Below are 20,511 nucleotides of genomic sequence, written 5' to 3' on the forward strand. Positions count from 1 at the left end.
ATTTTTTAATTATTAATTTATTGGGTTTGAGTACCAATTAAGAGATGAGATACATATAAGATCACAAACTACACAGAGACAGAAGAGCACTCAAAGGGTCTCTCCCTCATGCCTCTGGCAGAATCAGCAATATCTACACATCATTCCTGGCAAGTATCTGTCCAACATATTCTCCAAGCCTCCATCATGGAAATGCTAAAAGTTATCCAGTAAATGTGACCTATTATTCATTATAACCTTATTGTGGGAAATTTTTTCTAATAATCAAACCCAAACTTCCCCTGACAATTTCAATCCTTTTCTTCTCATCTACTCTACCACAGAGGTAAAGAATAGACCTCTCTTTGGCACTTGAGAGTATCTGGAGATTATATCTGCTCCTCCCCCTCAGTCTTCTCTTTAGACTAAACAACCCAAATTCGTTCAAACTCCCCTCAGAGGGGAAATTGTAAAACCTCCCGAGGATAATCACTGCTGCCCTCTGTTTCCAAATCATCCACTACTTTCCTGAAAAGCCATGCAAAAATCTAAATTAAGTTTTCCAGCTGAGGCCTCACTAATAATGAGCAGGATAGAAGGGTCCTCTATACCGCGTGCTGGCTGCATGCCTTCTTAGATGTGTATGTGAACTTTTCACAAGAGTACAAGAAAAAAGTTTTACAGTTTCCAGCTCCAGTCTCTAGCAACTTCAGTCTAGCACCTGAGTGTGGTTTGGGTCCAGTATCTGCTTTAGATGCCTACAGATCTCTGTAAGAGAAAGTGCTACCTATGAGCAACTGTATGCTTCTGCTAATCACTCCATATTTGAGTGCTGCTCTCACTGACATGAATTATTTCTCCCATTTGTCTTACATGATGAAAATGCTCTAAATTTTAACTAAGCTGTCACAGCTATATTTGTGACCTACAACACGCCATACACTTTCTTTATATCTGTTTATAACACTCACCTGATTAACTATGACGGGGCTCTTTTAAAAACATATATTAATATAAAAACATACACACAACAAAAGCAACATTATTCCCAGATCTTTATTTAGATTGCATCACTTCACGCATCATCCTCTGTTTTCAACGTTTACCTTTAAGTACACAATATCCAAATATTTCTAATGCTTACCTTTCTGTGTTCAATTGAAGGCTGTGGGATGACAAACTGAAATCCCAGCACTGCTAGTGAACTGAGAAGTCTGAAAAAACAAATAGAGAAACAGAATACATCATTGCCACTAATCCAAACCACACACACCTACAACCCGTTAAAGGGCTTGACACTGTGAGGAGTTATTTACACACTTGAACACCATTACTAACCAAAGCAGACTCACTAAACTGTGTGAAACGTTCTTATGATATCCTCTTCACTACACAGCAGGCAGGAACAGGTACATACTTTAATCTATAAAGCAAAAGTGCACCAAGTAGAGTCCACTAACAGCATTTCATATAACATTATGTTTAAATTAAAATAGTTTAAATTGAAATATTTTTCGAAGCGCATACTTTTACACCTCAGCATTTGGTGATTAAATTGACATATGCTCCACACTTTTTCTAAAGCGTTAGGTAAGAGTTCGGCCATATGTGGACTGAGTCTGTTTCTAACTCTGGTTCTTCATTTTGCAGATGTACACTCCACCTCCAGCACACAGGAAACATGCAAAGAACCTCCATGATTTTGCAGAATGTAGGTTCTTCCCCAGCTGCCTAACACTTATGGAAATTGAATAACCTAATGGGCACAGAAGACGGAAAGTAGCGGACACAGATCACCAGAGACTCAGGATAAGCAGCCAAGCATCACCCCAGTCCCCACATCTTCAATCTGAAAGGAGTCATAATGGGAAGCAAGCCCAAACAAACTTTGTTCTGTCAAGCCTCACCACTGTAATGACTCCTAAGAGCCTGTTACAAGCTAGGTTCAGTTAGCTCACTCTTTTGTTTGCTACAACTTGAATCGGGGACTGGTTTGCATCCTCCTAGAAAGCCCTTCATCAGAAAACCCAAAAAGGTAAGAAAGAGGGAAAATTAAGATATTTTTATTTCTACTGGGAGTCTGACTTCTCAGTTTACAAAGGGAATCTTTTGGACCCCCCATGAAGGAGAAAGCTGCTAATGATTTGCTGAATTTCAATGCAGAAATAAAACTGATGGATTTGGACACAAAATCCATCTGCAAACTAATGGACCAGACAAAATCCAGCTGTGCTTCCTACTCACAGCCCCTTCCTTTGCTTACTATGCAGTAATCCTTTAAATATTTCACATTGTTTCAGGTATTTCCAGAGAAAGACCAACTAAACTAAAACAGGTGAGGGGTTTTGTTTTTGTTTTACAAAGCATTTGATTACTGCAAATAGATATATTCTTCTACTAGGGAGAATGTTTTTATTGAGTTTTCTGTTTTCTAAATTTCTTGCTAACAAACCACAAGAGGAACTGTTAGGTAAGCATTTACTGCACATGGCCTTTCCTCACTTCATCACCATAGTCTATGCCCCTCTCAAAGTAAATAAAAACAAAAACATTTAAAGGAGAAAAAAAAAAACATTCCTTACTGCCACAAATTTAGAAAAAAAAAGAAGTGAAAACACTTCAAAGGTCCATTAGAGAGAAGTATTTTATTTTACATAGCTATCATTTGTGATAAAGGAAAATACAAAGGAAGTAGATGAAATTGGAGCCAGTGTAAGATGTTGCAAAGAAACTACAGTAAGAGCCCAGACACGCAGTTCGGAGCAAGGCTCAAATAAGACAGTGGTGGAAAGAAGGCAAATGCATGACTGAAGAAACTGATTTGACAATCACACCCAAAATCAAAGGTAGAAATAGAAACAGAACTCAGACCTCCAGCTGCAGTAATCTCCTAACTATTCTCAATGAAAATATGACAAATTTTAAAGTAGGCAGAGCTCAGTCTTCGACAGGCCCAACCTACATCCTCTGCAAGTCATATTTAACTTCCTTTTCAGAAACTTCCTATCCATTATCTACTCTCTTTTATGGCTTCTACTCCCTATATTCCCCCAGAGCACCTGAAAGAAAGGTCAATATTTGCGTAAGACAATGAATGCCTTCATCCACAAGAAAAACACTGGGTTTTTCTGATCAGTTAGAAGGACTAGAGACTTCCACGAATAAATTCTACTGAAATAATGCACAAGGTTGGTAGTTCTGAACTGAGTGAGAACTGTAATCTTCAAAGCAAATTGCTTAAAGATTTCAATTCTAAAATTGAAACTTCTAGTGTATGTGTCAACCTTTTCCTAACCATTCTGTAACGAGGTTGCATTACAAGTGACATCTGTATGTATGTACTCAAGAACAATGAAGTTGGTTTTTAAGTTTACTTCTGCACTTGGATCTCCCAGAAACACTGGCATAAACCTGTTGTTTCAAACACATGGCAAAACTGGCAGGAATACTTAAGCCAGCCTGAGGTAAGCCTCTAGCTTCAAATCAATATGTGTCGATTTAATTTTGTAAACGTTATTGCTCTCAGTAGCTTTTTTTTTTTGTCAGTCATGCCAGACTAATATTAGGCCTTCCAAACTACAAAAACAGGCTTCTCCAATTTCAGCTTGCTTCAGGTATTCTTACTTAGCACTAAAGCCAAAAAGAACAAGTGCTCCTCAAAATAAGGAAAAACTTTTCAAGGACACATGAACATCTACAAATCGCTGATTGATGACTGTTTAACTCAGGCTTCTGAGTAAGGACCATGCTGGTAAAGCCCATGCTTTCATGGTTATGATATTATTTGCAGCCAAGCAGCTAGTTTAAGGCAAAATCAGGGATCTTTCCAAGTTGCACAACATTAGCTCAAAGTGCAAACATGCTCACTTTCTTTTACTGACTATGCCCAATACCTGTTTAACTGAGGGGAAAAATGAAAGCTATAGTAGCTCTCTACTTTAGGAGTGTAAAAAAAAGGTTTGCTATCCAATTCCTCATTAGGAACACCTCTCTCAGTTCCTCTCCCATTGCAGTGAACAGTAGCTCTCAGTGAATGAAGCTGGAGGGTACCGAAGTAGATTTCTTTTATGGTTACTGTCCCTTATTAGTTGTACTTTTAAGTAGGGCTATCATGACCAGCTGTGGATTGTCCAGTCAGGACTAAAAGCATTTTAGCCATGTGATTAGCTGCATTTCAGCTCTTGTCCCATATTCCTGTCTTCCTCCCCAAGTGAAAGTCTGCAGGACAAGCCTAAGTCTGGGACAGCTTTGGGGAGGTATGTAGGGATAAGTCTCAGCAGGAAAGATAAAACAAATAGTGTCAGTAATATAGGACACCCATTCTGATGAGGAAACTAGAGGGTGCCAGAATTCAAATTCAAAGACTGATGTCTGAAATTCACAATGAGGAACTTTAGATCAGAGGTGTAACTGACAGTACCTCCATACAAATGAAAGAGTATGTGGTTCACTAGTCTGCAGCTCTCATTCCTAGCAGAGGTTCCTGTAGCATCACAGCTGCATGCTTTCTCTCAATCTGCTTGCCCAACTACAGAACTGGACAGACGAGCTTAATAAAAGGTTAGCGCTTCCCTTGTCAGAAAAACTGTTCAAAAGGTATCTCCCATATTATCCCACTGTCAAACTGTTTCTGGAATGCATAATATAAATCTTAAACTGAATTGCAGCACGGGTACTAAAACATGCAAATCTATTATTTAAAGCCAGTGACAGTAATCACACTGCCTCACAAAAATAATAAAAAGCTTTCCAATAAAATATTCTGTCACAACGGCACACAAAAGAGATGCTCTAAGCAGAAACAAACAATGAGAACTTTCTCTTTTTACTATCAGCAAGGAATACTATGCCTAGGATACATGTACGTGATTATTTTGTCTTTGGACGGGATTTTTATTTATCCTCCTATTATCCAAAAACTTATAAGACAAAAGCAAGAGTCCAGCACGTTAATATTTCCTGCAATCTGTTACAAACATATTAAATCAGATTTAAAATGTTTTGTTGCATCACTTACCTCAAAGAAACTATTAAACTGTCTACCATGATCCTTTAATGCAAAGTGTCTTGCAGGGAAAAATACTCTTCACTGTAGTAAAGCACAATGCAGGTCAAACAAATCCTAAAGAAAGAAAGAGAAAAACATGTAATGCTGCTTATTCAGTATTTTTTGGGATGTCTAAGAAACTGGATACAGACCAACGTTAGTCATTTCTACCTGAATTCAGGGACGTTACGACAATTCAAACTGTAAAACCAATGAGTAGACTGGACACACCCCATTTGGGGTGACAAGACAAACTGCGCCAAAGTGCTTGGCTGAAAAAACATGGAATGCCAAATCTTGATCTGATTCCCATGGGTGCAGAACTGATGTTTAACGTACTTGCCTTTCTATCTCACATCCCTGGTAAGTCAGCTGTATGATGTTAAGCCTCTTTTGCCACTATACTGGGGATTTTATTTATTTAATTGCAGGTATTGCAATTGGATTGCAATTGGACTCTGATTGGACAGCAATCCCAGCCACGTGCCTGGCCCCTAGTCATGCATGAGATCTGGGGTTAAACAGTATTCTGAATCCAAATTCAACTGATCCTTATTTCTTTCTGAGTATTACCGTTGATTCACAATCATTGCAAACACAGAGAAGCCCTACCAGCCCTTGAAAGAGTTACTACCTAGATACACTCTCATCTGTTTGGAAGTATTCTCAACTGTTCAGACACCTGGGAGTTTTTATTTTGGTAAAGTTTCAATTTTACATTTGACGCCTAAAATGAAGCACTTGAATTAGACAGGAAAGCAGGAAAGATCTCTGTAGTACGGAGATCCAATATAAACTGGGGGAGAGATGGATTTGAGGGAGGGAATGGAAAGAGGAAATAAAACACTATTAGGACTAAACGCATATCCATAAATTTAAGAACTTTGTCAACCACTGTCTGTATCTTGCCATTTACAAGTGGTTACATGTTGAAATGCTGTGGAGTGCACAGAAACAAGAGAACATTGCTGTTCACAGATAAAAAGCTCTCAATTTCTGTCAGGCAGCCAGGTAATTAATACCTGCCTAAAGAGGGAAAAGACATTGAGAACTTAAAAAAAAATGCACAGTTAGATAAACTACTGATCCTGTGCTAGAAAATGTGGATTGTTTAGAGGTAACTGGGCGAGCTGAATAAAAAATAAAACAAAAATAAAACAAAAATAAATAAAACAAAATAGGGTTTAAGAACTCACAAAATATTTCTAACAACTTGAAAAGACAATTCCTTTTATGGTCTCAGTTCACTTGTTTGTTTTTGTACAGAAGGCATTAACAGCTGGGCACTTGGAAAAGTATCATGACAAAAGTCCTGCACCTAACAGGTTAGTCGTGAAGAGGAAAGCTCTAGGACCCAGCTAAACTCCATCTTTCCTTTCTGCAGTTCCATGCCTGTCAGTAGATCTACGAGGCTTTCTCAAATTTATTCACCAGTTTCACTGCTTAATATCACACTTATTTTGTTGTTGGGTAGTTTTTTGTTGGTTTTGTTTGTTTGTTTTTAAGGAGATGGGGAACACTTCAGAAAACAGATTTTTAGACCGTACTAAAGCTACACATGTAAATATTAAGTCCATACATACAGCACTAACACAAAGAACGTAGACATATCCCCTCAGAAACTATTTACTAACAGACATTCTGAATTATGAAGGAAACAAATGTCTCACTTCCTGCAACCTGCCTGATTGAAAATGGAGAATATGCATGGAACATGGATTGTCACCAACAAGGCTTCAAGTTCTCATCATTCTGTTTTTTTGTTTTGTTTCATTTTCCCCAGATTTACTTTCTTGTTCTGTTTTTTCATTCTACAAGAATCTTTTTATCCCACATCCTTGTGTGGAGGGACACAATCCCAAGAGCACATTGTTACATGATACAAACAGAAGAAATGTGCACCCTCCTAACCCACACTGCAAATTACAGCTCGTTTGAAAAGCAGAAAACGTATTGTTAGCAAACTAGCTTTGCTAAGAGGCTGGGAAAAAAAAAAAAAAAAAAAAAAAATCAAACCTTCAGTGTCTCTGGAGATTATTCTCAAAAGGAATACCTAAAGTCTTGGCATAGTTTTACCATTTTTTTCAGTTCATCTCTATCTTTACTGTCATTGGCAGTTCGCTTTACAAACTCAAATTCCAGCAGCATTTCAACGCATTTTTCAAAGCACTTCTGACTGCAACTGATATGTGCATTTCTTTTGAAATTGCAATTTTTACACTGTGTGCTGCAAATGGTAAGCACCTAAGCAACTTAAGAGCTTGCTTTCAAAATGACTTAAGTGCGTAAGTGTTTAGAGCATATTGAAAGCAATGTCATTTTGACACGGGTGGTTTTGATATGAAAATGTGCAAACATGGCAATTATGTTCCCTCCCAAAGATCCAGGGCAAAATGAACACCTGAAATGGCTAGACAGTTAACACTAGGATCGAATTTTGGCATGACAACTTTCAAAAGCCTGGTGAGGTGTAAAATGTGTTAGTTGCTGCAGTAAGTCAAGCTACCACAAGGGGCTTAAAAGTACCATAGACCTATCTGGCAAAAAGACTTTCTAGTACCCATATTTATAGCAGAATAGACCACATCACCTCAACTGGAACAAACCACATTCCTGTACTGGAGCAGAGTTAGCAAGACTTTCCCCACTGCATTAAAATATTTGACATTTCAACAATCTTCCCCATTTCACCCCAAAGTGGGACAAAACTAAATCTGTGAAACTCAGTAGGGAAAAAAAACCACAGCACCAGACAGGATGGGACAGAATTAACACCTCCTCTCCAGAGCACCCATGGCCTGACAATCCAAAGGGAAAGGTGTTCCACTGCATATAATAAAACTTGCATCAGGTCATGGAAAATGAGATTGGCTAAATAGATCCCGATTCATGTTTCCTCCCTCCCCTTTTGCTCTGCAGGTGAGCGATTCTAACACCTTCCAAACACTACCAGTCTCATCATTTATACTGTCAAGTGGTGAACTAATCATAACAATCTTTCCTTTTGATATTTACTGAAATTAACACTCTCAACACTACCCGCAGAGCGTCTTTAATCACCTCAGCCTCACCTGCAGCCGGCAGCCAGACACTGCAGCCCTTTGTCAGCAGGGCTCAGACAGGAGCCTAAGTGAAATTACAAAATGAAAACACTGATTTGTAATGGAGATTTCAAAAAAGAGGAAGAGATGGAGAATGGGAGTAACTTTTTTTTTTTTAAAAAGGAATCTATTAGGGTCATAGGCAAGCTCAGAAGTTTGCTGAGACAGACACAACTAGATGTCTCAAAGAATTAAAAGATGCAATATACAGAATTATCAGGACAGACACCTGGGACACTGTAAGAAAGTTAAATAAAGAAGAAAGTCTACTGGGAAGTCAACAGTAATATTTCCTCCTTGCCTAATTAACCAAAAAAAACACTTCTTCCAATGAGGTGGCTTGCAAAAAGCTAATGAATCAGTTACCTTAACCTCTTAAATACTGCAGGACTACTCACATGCAATTTTTCCAGTGACTATACCCTTTGTGTATCGTAGGTGGATGGTATTCCACTTGCATGAATTACAATGTAATGCTAGCATCAACCTGTACTTCTTAAGTCCTGCCATGTGTATATATCCACATTCACCTGTGCACTGACTACAACAGAAAATTCCTAGTAATTCCACATGTACGCACACATACTGAAACAACCAAAGACCAACCATTCTAACTCACAGCAGTGATGTGCGGTACTTCATGTGCAAACACACACAACCTCAGTTCAGTTCAGAACTGCTCTGAGCTGTATAGCCTATTTTATCTTGTTGACTTAAATATATGGCAAGCCAAGTTAAATTTCCTTCAATGTTTATCTTCCTGGTTAGATTATATATCTTGCCAGCTATTGACAGCAGGAACTTGAAGTAGCTATGAAACTGAAGCATCGTTCCAAAGTTGTTTCTGCTGATGTGCAAAGCTCTGTTTTTATATTATTTAGCAAATAGTGTTAACAAATAATATTTAGAACTACTTAAATCAAAAAAGTATATATACCTTTTAAGATTGCCTTTGAATCCGTTCCCTTGCACAACGGTAAAGCATGGTGTATTTATCAGTTTAGTTACTCACATCTATTAAATGATGTTGAATGAAAATCCTTTGGCTGGCATCCAAAAGTCTCTACATTCACAAGACTTGGATAGAGCACCTTGCAGTGTACCAAATTTACCTAGCTCCATAATTTGTGTGTATATCCAATAGCTTGTACCGTAACTGATGACACCTACCAGCAGAGTTTTAATCTCTTCAAATATTCATTAATTACCTTAAAAGATACAGTTGTCTCTGAAAGCTGCATGACAAAGTCAGCGTTAGACCTGAGGGAAGGTTCTGATGCTCAAATGGAGTGTACATTTTTGTTAAACCAGAAACTGTAAGTTACTCCGCCTAACCCTGAAGGTACCTCTCTGTTTTAGTTTAAAAACTTTAAAGTTCTCCTTCTGGGTGTGTCCAGAACTACTGCAGTCCAAGAAAGCTCTGTGCCTGTCTCCAATCTATTCTTGATCAAGATCCAGATGTTTTCATTCCTTTACCTAAAACCTCTCTCACACACACAAAAAAAAACACACAGTCCAGTAAACATACTGCACAAACAGAGGCACGATCAAGCCTCGTAAATTCACAGGTGCAACTGTCAATGGCTTTGGAGGTTGGGACAGGCCCTGCACTGGCTGAGGGGCACAGCCTGGCAGGAGCTGGGGTGAAGGTGCCAGCTGCTTCAAAGTCGTCCTACTACAATGCAGGAGATGCACGAGAGTCCCTGAAACAACAACCCCAAATAAAACACTAACTGTGAGGTCGAGGGCAGTCCTGGAATAGTCTGAAATTTTAGTCCCATTTCTAGAGCTGGCCTTTTTTTTTTTTTTTTTATTTTAATTCCTGTGAATCTCAACTCTTCAAAAAACAATTTCAGCCATGTCAGTAGAATTCAGCAGAAAACCATGTAACCTGATTATGGGGCAACCAAAAACATTTAGTTCTTTAAAACACTAGTAGACAATCTCAAAGTTGGGGAAATCCAATAGTGACCATATACCCAATGTCACTACTGTATCTAGCCCAAAATACCCATGCACAACATGCATATTGTTGCTTGTAAAATACTGTCATGCTGGAAGATGACAATTCAGCCATTTTTGCTTCGGTCTTCATTAAATTATATATGATTTAATTAAAAATCTAACAGGTTGTGATATTAATCTTGAAAATAAAGGAGGAAACTATAATAAGAGGCACTCATTTTATACATCGTGAGATAGTTATAATATGTATGGCAAGTAGGACCGGTTTCTTCAATATTTCTTTAGATTTCTTTTCTTAATTTTTGTTACCATTGGTTATGTAGAATTAATGTAGTATTTGCTGAACGCATATTATTACGTAAAAAATATAAAAGTAAAAATATAGTATCGAACCTGAGGCCAGAAAACCCAAAATCAAATCAGACGTCAGAAAAATTGAATTATTCTTCAATTCTTTGAAATAATCCAGAAAAATGCCTATTGTTCAAGACTGAGGCTGAACCAAGATTGCCATTTTAACTGACTCTTTCACCTTTTGAAAATACTAGCTAATCTTCACAAACATTGTATTTTAGGTCCTCATGCGTGGTTTCTAGGCAAAAAACAAATATGTAAAAGGTAAAATGAATCACAGAAATGAGATCATAAATCCCTCTAAATTGGCAGGGAGATTCTTGGGATGTAACTCTGTGTGGAAACTATTGCAAACCTATCTCGAGTTCATTTCACGTTGACAGGCTGTTTAATTTTGGCCAAATCCCCTGGCATTTTTTATTTTTTTTAACTGTGCTTAGTAACTACAATTGTTTTTAGAAGAATGATCTCTTATGACGACGATTAATTTTGCTCTCCTTTAACATAACTTCTTTTCTACAACCTGAATATTCCAAAGCAAAGACGAAGAAGGGAATGCATATGTAAGAGGAAGGTAGAGGGATCCAGATTATATGTTAAAGACCATTTTCATAAAAACAATCTTCCTTAACTTTTCCATAAACCTGATCAACATTCATCTGACTCCTAGTAATGAACTAAAGAAATAGAAGCAGAAATGGTTAACAGCTTAAGAAGTCAGGTGGTTACCTGGCACCTCTCTAAGCACCAGCTCAAAATACAGGTGAATCCTTTGGTATGACAAGCAAGAGAAATGGGCTTGTGGGAACTTTAGTATGAGGAAATATCTGTGGTCCTGCCTGCAAAAGGAGTAGCGAGAGCACCAACTGATTTTCAACAAGATGCTATTCTAAATACTTTTCTACCAAGTACAAGTAGCTGAAGTGGTGCTTTAGATGCACAGTTCAAGCACTGCTTCCAGACCCTGTCCTTGCTTTGGAGACTCCAGTATAATTCCTGCTGTGACTGGTAGTTAAAATGCTCTAGCCAGTCATATTTAATTGAGAGAAGTACCATAAGCAGTATTTTAGTCTCCAGGTTTATTTATTTAGTAAAAGTCAGAACAATATTGATATTTCAAAGTACAGGAGTGCATTTCGGAGCAATTAGCAATATTAGTCTCCACTAATCTCTTCACTGATAACTAAGTCAAAGAAAATGAGATTTTCGTGAAGTAAGTCATGAAAGGAGAATAAGAAAGTTGTTTTCAGAACACAAGGTGTCTGAAATCAAAGGAAGTCTTCCAACTCTCCACCTGGTTTAGTTTGAGTTTCCTCAAAAACATAGGCTTGCAACAGCATTTAATTACAGTTTACATGAAGAGGTAATGACGGCTCTCAGAGGACCTAACACCTTTTGGATGAAAACCGAAGACCCACCAGCCTCACTCAGAGTTATAATACATACTGCTTGAAAAACTCATAGGAAGCAAATCTTTCTGTATAGCTAACTGAAGGCACACGTACAATGTATTTCATCAGTATAAGCAGCTATTTCTAAGGAACACAGCTGGGAGACACCCCTCTCACAAAGTAAAAACCATGTTTGTTCTATGATTATTGTGCAGGTAGAAGATATCTGCCTTTTATAATGAGGTAACATTGTTTCCTAGCCAACTGCTTAAGAAGAACTTCTGTATGGCAGAACACAACTCATATTTTCAATTTTTAAACAATTGACCATGAGAATTAAGCTTTCAAACTGTTCAATAAACATAGCAAACACATGCTCAAACATCAACATCCTCTACACTGAAAAAAAGGGAACAAATTTAGAAGACCGTACTTCAGAGAATAAGTTTTTTGGTGGCCTGAGCATCAGGCACCATTCAGCAGCATACATCAGTAAAGATCAAGTGTCCCTCCTTGTGATGACACCTTTTGAGATCTTTCATTGACTAGCATATACAAGTGTGCATCATTAACCTACCACAACTAACTTTCTGCATGACTCCAACGCAAACAAAAAGCCTGATGTGAAACTACCCATTCTCTAAAGTAGGGCTGATCCATACTAACAGGACAACAGGAAGAGCCAGCAGTGCTCTGAACACACACACACGCATGTCCAACAGTCAAAACCCTGAAATTCATAGCTGTGATTTTCAAAGGAAGAAATTAAATAGCAGCTGAATGCTCAAATTTACCACTGTCCTCACAAAGGAAAAAAAAATCGTGTGCCTGTCAAGACAGTACCTGAACACATGCAATGTCAAAATACTAACTTTCACAATGTTCCTCCTCCTCTTCTGCTTTGAGAATTCCACAGGTGTTTGGGGCACCAGTGATCGCACACAACAGGGGGAAGAGTATGTGACAGAGACTTGAAATCTTTGCTTGCTTATTCAGAAAAAAAATCTTTTCTTTGGAGTACCAGTGGAGGAGACATCACCATGCAGAAGTAATGCCTCCAAATAACAATGCTTTCTAGTAATACTTATACTTCCTTCCAAAGCATACAAGTGATAAAGCTGGATCTGTAGAGGAACACACCAGTAATCACACCAAACCACTTTTCAAGCTTGCTAGGCAACCCCGAATGGAATCCTTTCTAGTCCCTGAAAGGGATCGCTATAGATCACCCAAGTGAGCACAATGAGCAGAGCTTTGTCAAAGCTGACTAAATATTTCTCTTCTGCATAGCTATTCAAGTCCCTTATTGCCAGAGATGCTTAATTTTCTACCATAAAACCTCATGCAGCAGAACAGAAACTGACTGGAATACGCATCTATAAACATAACACAGGTACCCACTGAAATTACCATTGAGATCCTTGGGGCTCATTTCCACATTTAGGTTACAACTCCAAGAACTTCTGTAGCATTACTCTCTGTGTACGGAGCTATAAAATGGGATAAAAGTCATCCCGGGAGATTTCAGAGATTTCTCTGCCTTGTATGTAACACTCTGGTGTGGGTTACACATTCTAAAGAAAGGCTGGATTTCCCTCCAGAATCGAGCAGGACTTCAACACACAACTCCTTTACTACAGAAGAACAAATTAATATATATATATATATATATATATATATATATTTTATTTTTTTTTCAGTATGGGTAAAAGTAACGTAATTCAGCATCAGTTTATTAGCCTGTCTACTTGCAGACAAAGAAAATACGGATATCAAGGCTACAGCCAAATGAGTATCTTGCTCCAATGCATTCCAGCTGCTAGGGCAAAGGAAAAGGTGTTGGTAGTCTGACAAGTATACTGCTGTGACTCGATGCAGCGCTGCACTGCAGAGCACTGGCTTCCTGTACTCCCTCTGATGGAGATTAATGTGGGCGCACATCCCAAAATAACTCATCAAATCCTTTTCTACACAAGTTTTCAAGGACAAGTGTTTTAACATACATTTCAATACTGCCATAACTGAAGGGAAAAACAACACTGGCTATCTACTGACGTACATTTTGTACTAACCCACATCCAAAAAAGTGACGAGGGCTTTTGTAATAACCACTGAACACGAAGAATGTCTTCTTCCTTTTGGTCCTCTCCTGCAGTCAACAAACCTGACTGCTTTATGTTGGCAAAAAGATGAGATTTCTTTTTTCCTTCATGCAATTCCCACTTGAATCGAGCACCCCTTGAAGTGACCAGCACTGCTCAGGCACCAGTACTGCTGCAGCCCAGCTGCCATGTAAGAACCAGGCAATGCCTTTTAGCCATTGCACTGCCTGGGGGGTGCACAGATGGAGGAGTACCATCTTCTCAGGAGCTCAAAGATTCAGAGAGACTGTCCTCTAACATTTGGGAGAATCTGGATACTGAATATCTTCTGAATAGGTGCAGTATATGAGAGCAACGTCTGTTTCAACTAGCTACTGGCCAGATGCAAGGATGTAGAAGCTTTACAGGCACCTACATGGGGATATGTTTTAGGGACCACTGAAAAACAAGTGACATATGTCCACAGCAAGTAGTGCTGTGATACTACAGAACTCAGAGAAATTCTACATATACCTTTGCTGAATAAAACATAGGTCAACTGCTCAGGTCTGTTCTGAAGGAGATTCGATATACCTAGTAGCAAGACTTGCGTGCCAAGCTTTATTTCTAAGAGTCAGTACAGAAAACGATTGCTAGATCACAGACAGAAACACAGCTCACCATCTTGCATAGGACACTTCAGAGACTATGCTCTTGAAACATCTTAAATAACATTTTTTTAATTAGTTCATTTCAAGTTACTTTGTTATTATATAATGCTACAAGAATGATGAGATTCTAACTTCACATTAAAACCCTCTCAGATCTGAAGCTCCCCACATACAGGCATGGAAATGCAACAGTAGAATTCAAAGATTTATTGCTTTCCTTTACGTTCCTACATAATGACGAATAACAGGTCTAAAGAGAGGTCTTAAGAGACCACTGTGAAACTAAGTATTTCTCTCAAAATTTTGAAACAATACCTGAGAATTTGAAGCCAACATGAAATTGTAAACTATCAATGGATCTCTGGAAGTCAACTACAATAATGGCAATAAGAAGTACTGTAAATCTTTTGCAAATATTAAATTCTGCATGTAAATAAGCAATACAGGTGTAACTCAGAGAAACCACTGAAGAACTGTCCCACAGGCTTTTATTTAGCTTTCTCCCACAATGAAATCAAGAAGAGGGCCACAGCATAAAACCAACAGACATCAATAACCTTATCCTCTGAATTTGTTTTAAACAATGTCTTACAAAAGTCCACTGTTGCAAAAACAAGGTAGGCAACCAAGAAAGTAGCATCAAATTCCAATTGTGTTATGCTTTTACCATTTAAAGAGGCACATTTGCAGAGGTGCAGCTCTTCTTTACGTGAAGATGTTAGTGAAGATGAAAAGGAAAACACCAAGTAGCCAAACTTTAACAAGAATTAGGGATGACAAACAGCAGTATCATTGTATCTTTAAGAAAGTGAAATGAAGACACGACACGACTAATAACAGCAGAAGATACGTAAAATCCATGTGTTCAGAAACCCAGAAAAAATTATGTTCTCAATTATACCCCTTGAGACTGAAGTCACTGAATGTAATTCTCCTCAAGCTTTTATTCAGATCAGGTTTGGTGCAGGCTTCTAGAAAATTCCTAATGTTTGCACCAATCATACCTCCATGTGGTGAATCCTCCTGCCTCCTGCATTTGAGAAGTGAACTGCAAGATCCTTTGAGGGTGGGAAGCAGGAGCTGTTCATTCTTACCCTGTCCATTTGAAAGGGATTATAGACATCCTCCAAATCTTGTCTTGCTGCTATGCCTTATGTGCTCTGGTGGTCCACATGACAGTTAGTATTTCAGTCCATTTAATGTAAACTGCATAAACTGTTACACTCCTACAGGAGATACCAGGCCGTGACAGAAAACTCTAATACAATCATACATTCAAATAATCTTAGGTTATCAATCTCTGAGCAGCAAAATTGAAATATCTTACTAGCTACAGATTAAAAAGCTGCCTATCAGTAAAGAAATAGTTTGGCAGATGCCATGCAGTGGTCTGTGAAGAATGAGTTTAGGGTTGACAGATAAAAGTTACTAACCTCACAAAATCCGCAACAACCATTGTCACCCTTGCTAACAGCATTAACGCATAAAAATAATGAGTCAGGAAAACTGTATTCCTCTGACTTGTAGCCATCCTTTCCACATCAGGTTTCAGTCTTGACTTTTTCCCAGCCTATCAATAAACCTGCTACTTTTTTTCAAGAGTTTTTTTTTTGACAGTAGGTCTAAGACTGAACTGCACGATCTGACTATGAAAGAAATGAACTGACTTTGCCATTTCTAAAATCATCCGCTGGATCTGAAGCATGAGTACCCACTCTCACATCTGCAAAAGAAATATGGGTTGAAGAGAAAAATCAATAAGAAGCATGGACTTGCAAAGAGAGGTTGATGGAAATCTCCCTTTTAACAAACCAGCTGCACGGTTCAGTCACAGCACAGTGAAAGTGTTACTGTAGCCTGCCTCCCCACATACTAGCCATACACAACTTCATTTAGGTGAAGCAAATCTCTTAGCAACCCCACTTTGAAACACAGCAGTTTGAGCAAAATTGTTACACTTAGTTTTAAGGGACCCTTCATCTCTCAACTCAAGAGCACACCTCGATTAGGAGGATACCAAGAGGGGGAAAGCACAAATACCACTATAGTTACCCACTGACAGTATACACAGCCTTCTGGCAGTCTGTAAAGCCAGTGATGATTTCACACTGAAGTATTTCTTTATGCCTATATACAAAAAGTGTTTTAATGCATAAGCACCTTTGCGCACTATCTCCATTGATCAGGTGTAGCTTAAAACTGATACTTACTATTTGTAGTTTCAGAGTCAGTAGTGATGCAAGCCACAACAAAATCCACTCTCACCTTTTACCTCTTTTCTGACCACAATAAATGCAGTTTCCAAAACTCATCTACAGCACAGAAGCCTCTGCCATCACCATACCATGCTTCAGGAACTTTTGTAACCCTCTTTGCCCAAGCAAACCTATTCAAGTGGCTGGGACTTTGCCTAAGTAAAGTAGGAATGAAGAATTCTGAACAGAGCCTTCATTGTGTCAGGTAAAAAGAAATCAAAGGTCATCTCTTGGCAGTAGGGCCTGAACTTATTTGTGCTGGAGGGCAGGTTAGTAGAGTGCACTGACCTTCATCTGACATCACTTGAAGCTTCAGGAAAAATATCCAAGTGCCTACAAAACTGAAAAACAGGGATGCAAAATGTGAGAAAGAGATTTCTTGGCTTTTCTTGAAAACAAGCACAGCCAATTGCAAACTGCTGGGAAAGAAAACAGAATAACTCCTTCAACAGCATGGACTTCAGATGCTGATTTAAACATTCCCTATGCAGAGAGTTTAACAGGCAGAGCATGAAAGATCAGTGAGGATTTCAAAAAAAAAAAAAAAAAGGAGACTGAGTTTTATATTATTTTTTAAGTCAGCAGTTAGCATTCACTGCTGTTTAGCATATTGCTTAAAGTCAGAAAAAGTCAGGTTTTATACAGTGACCTGAGATCTTCTAATGGAGTATCCGCTGCTGGAGATAGAGAGAAAACTTGCTGAAAGGAATGCAACCCAAGTGTAATCTCTCTCTAGGTGGTACTTGACACAGGGGTTCCTGGTTAAGTGTAAAATCTGTATGGTCTGAGTAAATGGGAATTCTGAAAAGGCCTTGTAACATAACTTTAGAAAAAAGGCAAATCAAAAAGCAGAAACACACCAACAAACCCCACCTTTCTGAACCTGCAATTGCCAGCAAGATACATTTGGAAACTGTTTCTCCCCCTCTTCCATTTCAAAGCAACAGAAACAAATCACAATTTAATCACAAGCAGCATGGTTCAAAAGAAGTCAGCTCATTTTCTGGCCAATTCTAACAGTATTAAAGCAGCAAAGATATTTCAGACCTTTCATGCCTTCATCATTCAAAAACTGCAGGTTTTTTTTTTTCTTGTTGCAATTTATTATTAATTATAATTATTTAAGTTTCAAACATGCTTACATGTTACACATTCACTCCAGTGTAATGAATTTGGCCAGCAACAAATACAATAAACTTTACAATGACAATTACAGCAGCATTGGCAGTGCCTAAGTAATAAATCAGAGCTTGAGTATGAAAAATTTTAAACATTCTTCTGAGAAGCAACCAAAGTACTTCAAACTTCCTAATGCCAACGCGAGTAAAAGCCTGAACTATAAGTAGGAGGGGAAAAAAAAAAAGAGAGAAAGTCTTTCTGCTGTGCAATATTGTGTTAATTAGTACAAACGATATCTGAAGTACAAGAATATAGGAAATTACATTTTTAATGTCTGGTTATCACAACAAAAATCAAAACAGACATCCAGCCTTAACCCCTGCGTTTAAACACGTGAACAGTATTTTCTGGGCTGTCAAAGCTGAACAATACTAACAGTTAATGGTTAACACACTATTCTTTCAAATCCTTATTCTTCTGCTGTTCTAGTTAAGCGTTTAAATTCCACACACCAGTCCTGAAGATCTGCAAAGCGATTTGCTCGCTGTTCCACATTCACTTCCCTAGTGGATGTAGCTTCACGGAACTACAGGAACATGAGACAGAGCCTTCACTGTTGCCAGAGTAAGTTATTGCATCCATTCCATGTAATTTATCATCCTTTTGGTCAGCTTGTGTCCTGGGATGTCATTTTGTTGTAATTAAGCAGGGTGGGATTGGACAGGCTCTTGCTTCCCTTTGCCAATCTGATAAGCAAAATCATTTCTTCTTTTTACTTTCGTAGAAACTAAATTTACCAAACAAAAACCCAAGTATAACATACAACCAACTGCTAGAAGTATGACCTTACCAAACCAGGACTAGAGCAATCACCTTTACCATGGGAAGAAAAATTCAGGACATCTGTAAACTTTCCAAGTCAACATTTACTCACAGACTACTGTCAACAGTTTTGCTGAATTTGCCATCTAGAGAGAGAGTTTTCCTTCCACGCACTTCTCGCCAGCTAATCCAAATGGAGTCACAGGGGAATCTGCCTGATTCAGGATTACAGATTTTAGTCATACCGTACTTGAGAATCTAAGTGACGTCTTTCTCCTGGGGGAGCAGTATTCTTCCATGCTCACACAGATCCAAGTGCTGATCCAGCAGGGCCTGGCACAACAGATGTTTTTTCATGAGGATGTGGCTTTCATGAAGAAGAGTGTTTAAAAAGGGCTTCTTTATCTGGCCTCTTCCCAAAACAAGAACAGAGATATCACGGTTCAGCATGGACATCATGACCCACGTAGAAAGCAACTGGCAGGAAACCACTTTACTTCTGCACGGGGCTCCAGGCAGCATCCTGCAGGCTCACAGCACCCTTACTTTCAGCCAGTCTTCTGTTCCTGTATCTCACACCAGGCGACGCAGTCAAAAAGGATAGCAAGGTCCAAGCAAGCAAGGTCCAAGGTGTCAGCACACCCAGCAGCATCCCTGCCAGCTACACTGACACAGACAAATTTGGCAAGATTCTGCTCATGACCAGGTTTCTCTGGTCAACTTCGTCTCTGTACAGCAGAGGTCAATACAACCCCTCAGAGACAGAATAGGAAAGTTCAGAAGTTGAAAATCCCATCACCACAACAGCCATGCCTTTGAATTTAACACAAAGGGAATATTCTTTTCTTATTTACTGCAATATTTTAAGAAGTCTGGGTTTAGAAAAAAAAGCACTAATTAAGTAAGTGAAATCAACAAAAATGCAGTAAAAAACATAGCTTTCTGAATTACTCTCTACACTTAATCACAGATGTATAAAATGCAAGACATAGCAGTCTTAAAAGAAAGGGAAACAGGATCACAGAATTAGTGAATAAGCCTTTTGCTGATCCTCTGTAAAGGACTGAACTTCTACCAAGTCCTGTATTTAAATATGATTATTTTGTATCCAGAGAGTCCCCTGAAGGCCCCAGTTCAGGGAACTGACTGTATGACAAGCACTACTCCCATTAAAAGAACAAGTTACTAGCTCTTGCACTGGCAAAGAAAAGACTGCAAATGTAAACTCTGGAGAGCTCAGAAAACATGAAGTCAGATATATTCATTTTAGAACGTCAGGATTAGTAAACCAACCTCATGATTCTCGGGGAAATCTACCTCTACTTTCCTAAATGCTACATGAAGCAGTACTGCCCACTAACAGGCTGCCAGGGGGTCAGCAGTTGCAGCTTCTGGGACCCAGCTACCTGTTATCACCTGACTAGCAAATTGAATTTCCAGAGCTCTGAAGCCATTTCTTCTTCCAAATCAGATGAAGACATTGGATGGATCTGTGCTGATAAAGCCTTCCTCCCTGCCCCTTTTATAAATAAGTTGTAACTTGTCAATTTGTTTCAGTGTTCCTCAGAATTCACAATTATTATGTTGTAGGACATTCGCTGTTCCTGGTGAAACGAAATTTCGTTTTGATTTCTGTTTCACAGACAGTTCTGCTGAAGTGACGATACGGAAAAACATTTGAGGAAAGAAGGGCTCCACACATTAGGCAGGGCTAACCTCCAAGACT

The 20,511-nt window shown here is 38.7% G+C and overlaps 1 protein-coding gene across 3 annotated transcripts in view; it reads right to left on the bottom strand.

Moving 5' to 3' along the window:
- The window catches only part of THSD4 (thrombospondin type 1 domain containing 4), a 297,318-nt gene that overhangs the window by 267,051 nt on the left and 9,756 nt on the right, over positions 1–20,511 (bottom strand). For all 3 annotated transcript variants that reach the window (XM_040569780.1, XM_040569779.1, XM_040569781.1), the window contains exons 2-3: positions 4,997–5,101; positions 1,124–1,193 (exon numbers count right to left, since the gene is read on the bottom strand). In XM_040569780.1, coding sequence (XP_040425714.1) covers positions 1,124–1,193; positions 4,997–5,025 — 99 coding nt within the window. In that variant the 5' untranslated portion in view covers positions 5,026–5,101. The remainder of the gene's footprint in view (positions 1–1,123; positions 1,194–4,996; positions 5,102–20,511) is intronic.

Source organism: Cygnus olor, chromosome 11 (genome assembly GCF_009769625.2).
Source record: "Cygnus olor isolate bCygOlo1 chromosome 11, bCygOlo1.pri.v2, whole genome shotgun sequence".
In the NCBI taxonomy this organism is placed as follows: Eukaryota; Metazoa; Chordata; class Aves; order Anseriformes; family Anatidae; genus Cygnus; species Cygnus olor.